Source organism: Berghia stephanieae, unplaced genomic scaffold (assembly GCF_034508935.2).
Source record: "Berghia stephanieae isolate SIO BIC M18660-M18661 unplaced genomic scaffold, UCSD_Bste_1.3 scaffold6305, whole genome shotgun sequence".
In the NCBI taxonomy this organism is placed as follows: domain Eukaryota; kingdom Metazoa; phylum Mollusca; class Gastropoda; order Nudibranchia; family Aeolidiidae; genus Berghia; species Berghia stephanieae.
The window spans coordinates 470-4,836 of record NW_027627851.1 but is presented as its reverse complement, the minus strand read 5'-3'; the positions used below and the strand labels follow the sequence as shown (position 1 = coordinate 4,836).

Genomic DNA, 4,367 nt, shown 5'->3' with positions numbered 1-4,367 from the left:
GTAAAAGAGTTTTGTTCTAAAGAATACAATCGCCATTTGTGTCAGAATTAACAATTCAAAATAATGATTACTTTTATTTTCTGTCAAACGAAACCTTATTTCTACAAGATATCATGTGTGTGTGCCCTTGGGTCAAAGTTGAGAGGTTACATTAATATCTTGGAATTACAAGAACACACATGATTAGATGAAGCTCAATTCACATTGCTGTCATTGCTCTCTTTGTGAAAGCATGTCTACAACTATGACCAGATAAATAATGGAGGAAAACTCTATGAGCTGAAACAAATCAATTCTCACTGTTAAAAATAAAAATGTGACTCATCATCTCAAAACGGTATTATGTCAGGGTGATCCTGATGCTTTTTACTCTACAGTTAACACGTTAAGAAATGTGAAATTTTATCTTTTCTAACTTTAAGAATTTGAACTCATTCTTATCCATAAAAAATATAAACTTCACCAAAATCCCATTATTTTTAGTACTTATTCAATAATTTTAAGAATTTACACCCATTATTATCCATAAAAAATATAAACTTAACCAAAATCCAATTATTTCTAAAGCTAATCAAATCATAAGCATCGAAATCTATCAGACCGTTTTGAGGCCATAGGTCAAAGGTCACACATACAAAATTGTTTTGTTTACCTCCAACAGACTTGATTCTAACTTTGCCAGTTGTATCTTCAAATCCTCTTCAGACTTGAGCAGTTCAGTCTTACGAACCTCCAGCTCTGGTTTTTCGTGTTGTAGAGTATTGGCCAAAAGCTGTTTATACCAGAATAAAATAGATTAAAATAAAATCCAATTAGACTTAAGATTTTAATCTACAGAAAGGATTGACTATAATCTAATAAGAAACAATTGCGGTTAGCATTTTCTACTGAGAAGACATAATTTTAAATCTATGAAAGTATCCATTACAAATTAATAGTAGTAGTAGTCCTAGAGCCATTAGGCCCATGGTGCCAGAGTTATCCCAGTTTTTATAGCGTGAAATGGACAATAGCAATTGCTTGCTACCATTTGGATAGGACTCTAGTCTATCGCAAAGTACTTCCCACCAGATCTAACAGACCAAGCTACCAATGCCAATCACTGCTGGGTGGACGGAATTGATCTCGGTCCCTTTGCTTGTGAAGTGAGTGCTCTACCAACTGAGCTATCGTAACCCCCTGAAACAAGTTGAAGGTCATTTTATTTTATCAATATTTGGATGAGAATCTCTGAGTATAAAATTTCTGACTAAAATGGAAAAAGGGAAAGAGGTGTTTGTCAGTTGACTGCACTGTAGTTATCCTAATTTTTGTTTAAGTAAAAAGTAAATAAATAAATAAAAGAATAAATAGATAAATAAATAGTTTTACCTGTCCTGTCAATCCAGCTCTGGTAGTTGTAAAGTTGACCTCTGTGATAATGGAGGCGGCATCTGGTGGAATTTCTGGGTTAGGGTGTCTCGTTGTCAGGAACAGACGGAACTCTTCGTTGTAGTCAATCACCTTGTCTCCAATGGGGACCACGTAACGAGGACCTGGAGAGAATTACGAGCAGTCAATAATAATTTGTTTTCTTTTGACTAAAATCAAAATGTTTAATAACTCGCTCCTTACCAGTTGTTTTCAGGATTTCCCACCAAAAACTTCACAACCATCCAACACAAAAAAAAGATTTGTTTCACTCAAACCAAAGTAAGTTCTTGCTATACATTTTTTAGCCAAACAATTAAAAAAGAAAATCCTTTTATTAATCCCATAGGGGAAATTTGTCTCTAGGGTCTATTCCAATGGAGGACTAGAATATCCCAGGCGTGAGCCGCAGTGCAGCACTGCAAATTGACTTTAGTGTTGACTTTATGCAGATTCCATTTTATATTTTTAATCTAATCTAAAAAAAAATGTAACAGCAGTAACAGCGATGAAACCCTAGCATTACTGAATGGTTATTTGTGCTCAAACAATTAGATACATATTTATATTTAAGAAAATAAATAAGGATGGCATTCTATTGAGGCAAACTCAAACCCTAGCGGCAAAGGGGTTAAATCCTACCAACCTTGAGCAGTGAGATCCCCTCGCAGTAAAGGAAACAGCACAGGTTCCACCCCATCCACCTCCTGTATGATCAGAGTCTTACCAAAACGGACGGCAAGTTCTAGGGCAGTGGTGAAATTGGCATCCTGTATCAATACAAAAATCGTTGAGTCTTTGAAATATCAAACACTTTTGAATCTGAATAAAAAAGATTCTGACCTCCCCTCAACCATCCAACCGTTGTCACCGGTTCTCTTGAAACAGAGGATAACGATTTCTTCCCATGTATTAACCTGATTAAAATAGTCCTTCAGAACCATTGGGCCAGGGCAGGCACACCGTTAGCCGTGCATAGGGCCCATAGAGCCACAGTTTATCCCAGTTTCTATAGCATGACACAGACAACGTGCGGCTATGTGGTCTAGTGGTATGACACTCGCTTTTGGATTGGAAGGTCATGGGTTCGAGCCTCGCTTGGTGCATAGTTGAGTCCTTGGAAAAGGCTCTTTACTCACATTCTCTCACCATACTCGGGTGTAAAATGAGTACCTGGCCGATTACAGCGTTGTCTCTGTCCGAAAAAAAATATTATAACATTGCCTAACAGACGTCATGTCCCGTCCTAAATGTTAAATGTTGCTGTCGACCAGGGACCCCTTGTAAAAGCTTATTATTTATTGATTTATTATAACAGAAAGCAAGTGTTTGCTACACTTTTGATAGGACGCTTGTTTATCACAAAGTACTTTCCACCAGATGTTACAGACCCAGCTACCCAATCACTGCTGGGTGGACAAAGGAGTCATAAAAAATCTCCACTTCACCCGGGATCAATCTTGGTCCCTTTGCGTGTAAAGCGAGTGCGCTACCAACTGAGCTATCAGAACCCCCATAAGACACTGTATTTCAAAATAAATACATTTCTAAAAGCATTAAGTAAACAGTTAAACTTGTTTCATTTAGGTTTGCTCATTAAGTACAAAGTTATGCGAGTTGATCACGGATCACAAGCTTTCAAGGAAGCTAAGAATATGTACATATCATTTAGTTTGCTTAAAGATTATAGACTTTCAGAGGATGTGTATCAACCAGTAACACACTGAAACAACAACATAAGACGTCTAACTTCTACTTCTACGTCATGGCACAAGACTTATCCGAACCAGCGACCACCTCAGCATTAGCCCTTCGGTCTTGATGGCACAAGACTGAAGGGCTAGAGCTCAGCTGCTCCCTGGTTCGAATAAGTAAGAAGTAAAGAATGTGGAATAGAATGAGACAACAAAATCAATGAAACCCTTTACCTGTTGGTTGATGACCTCCAGGCGATTTTCCTTCAAATGAACTTTCAGCCATTCCGTAGCACGGCTTGACGGATCCACTAGGAACGGACGTAAGGAGCTCTGTGGGGGAAAGGAAGGATGGGGTGGAAAGGTGAAGGGGGGTGGGGGGGGGGGAATTGAATTTTATAGACAAATACTAGTGGTATCCTCATATTTATATAAAATACTAGTGAATTGGGTGGGGTTTTTTTTTCCGTAAAAATCAACAACAAAAAGCAGTATTATTTTCAATGGCAACAAAATTTGCTCACTTGAGTTTGTCTATTAAGTTATAATATGCTTAAAATAGATATTATTATGAAGTTACACATTTGTATATGATTTTAAGATTATGACCAAGCTGTAAAATTCCTGGTCTGGACAAAAGAAATTATGGAAAAAGAAGATATCACTATAATTCTGATATACTGTCAGTTGTAACATTTTTAAAAACAAGTTTAAACCTTCAGCTGTTACAACACAAAACATAATCTAACCTATGTACGATAAATTAGTGAAATTGTATCTAAAGGAGATGCGTATTTATTATTCAACTTTCCCTTCAACTTTATAAAACAAAAGGTAGAATAAGTAGACGAGATGATTGTTAAAATGTGAACAAAAACATGAAGGTATTATGATATCAACAATAATATTCAAACGTGAAAACCGTTTGTAGAAGACAAAGTAATGAATAGAATGTCATAACCTGTCACCCTCCTCCACCATACAAGTGTCATGATTGTGTTCACGAATGAAACAGTAATAGTATTGATTTTAGTGGGTTGGAATATCAAAGAAAAATCCACCAACTAAATAAACAGAGAGAAAGATAGAGAAAGAGAACAGGAGGAGAGAGAGAGAGAGAGAGAGAGAGGAGAGAGAGAGGAGAGGAGAGAGAGAGAGAGAGAGGGAGAGGAGAGAGAGAGAGAGAGAGAGAGAGATTAGGAATCTGAAATAAAAATCAGTCGCAATGTTAAAAAGAATATTGAAAATTTAACAATTCATAAT

General features: G+C 36.8%; 1 protein-coding gene across 1 annotated transcript; it reads right to left on the bottom strand.

The window, feature by feature from the left end:
* Positions 1-652: 652 nt before the first annotated feature.
* On the bottom strand, positions 653-3,733 carry LOC144962139 (cytoplasmic dynein 2 heavy chain 1-like; the record flags this gene model as incomplete). The annotated part of the gene is made up of 5 exons (XM_078895090.1): positions 653-772; positions 1,372-1,535; positions 2,057-2,180; positions 3,339-3,437; positions 3,685-3,733. Coding segments are annotated over 5 exons (556 nt in total), but the record flags the coding sequence as incomplete, so codon positions are not given.
* Positions 3,734-4,367: the final 634 nt, after the last annotated feature.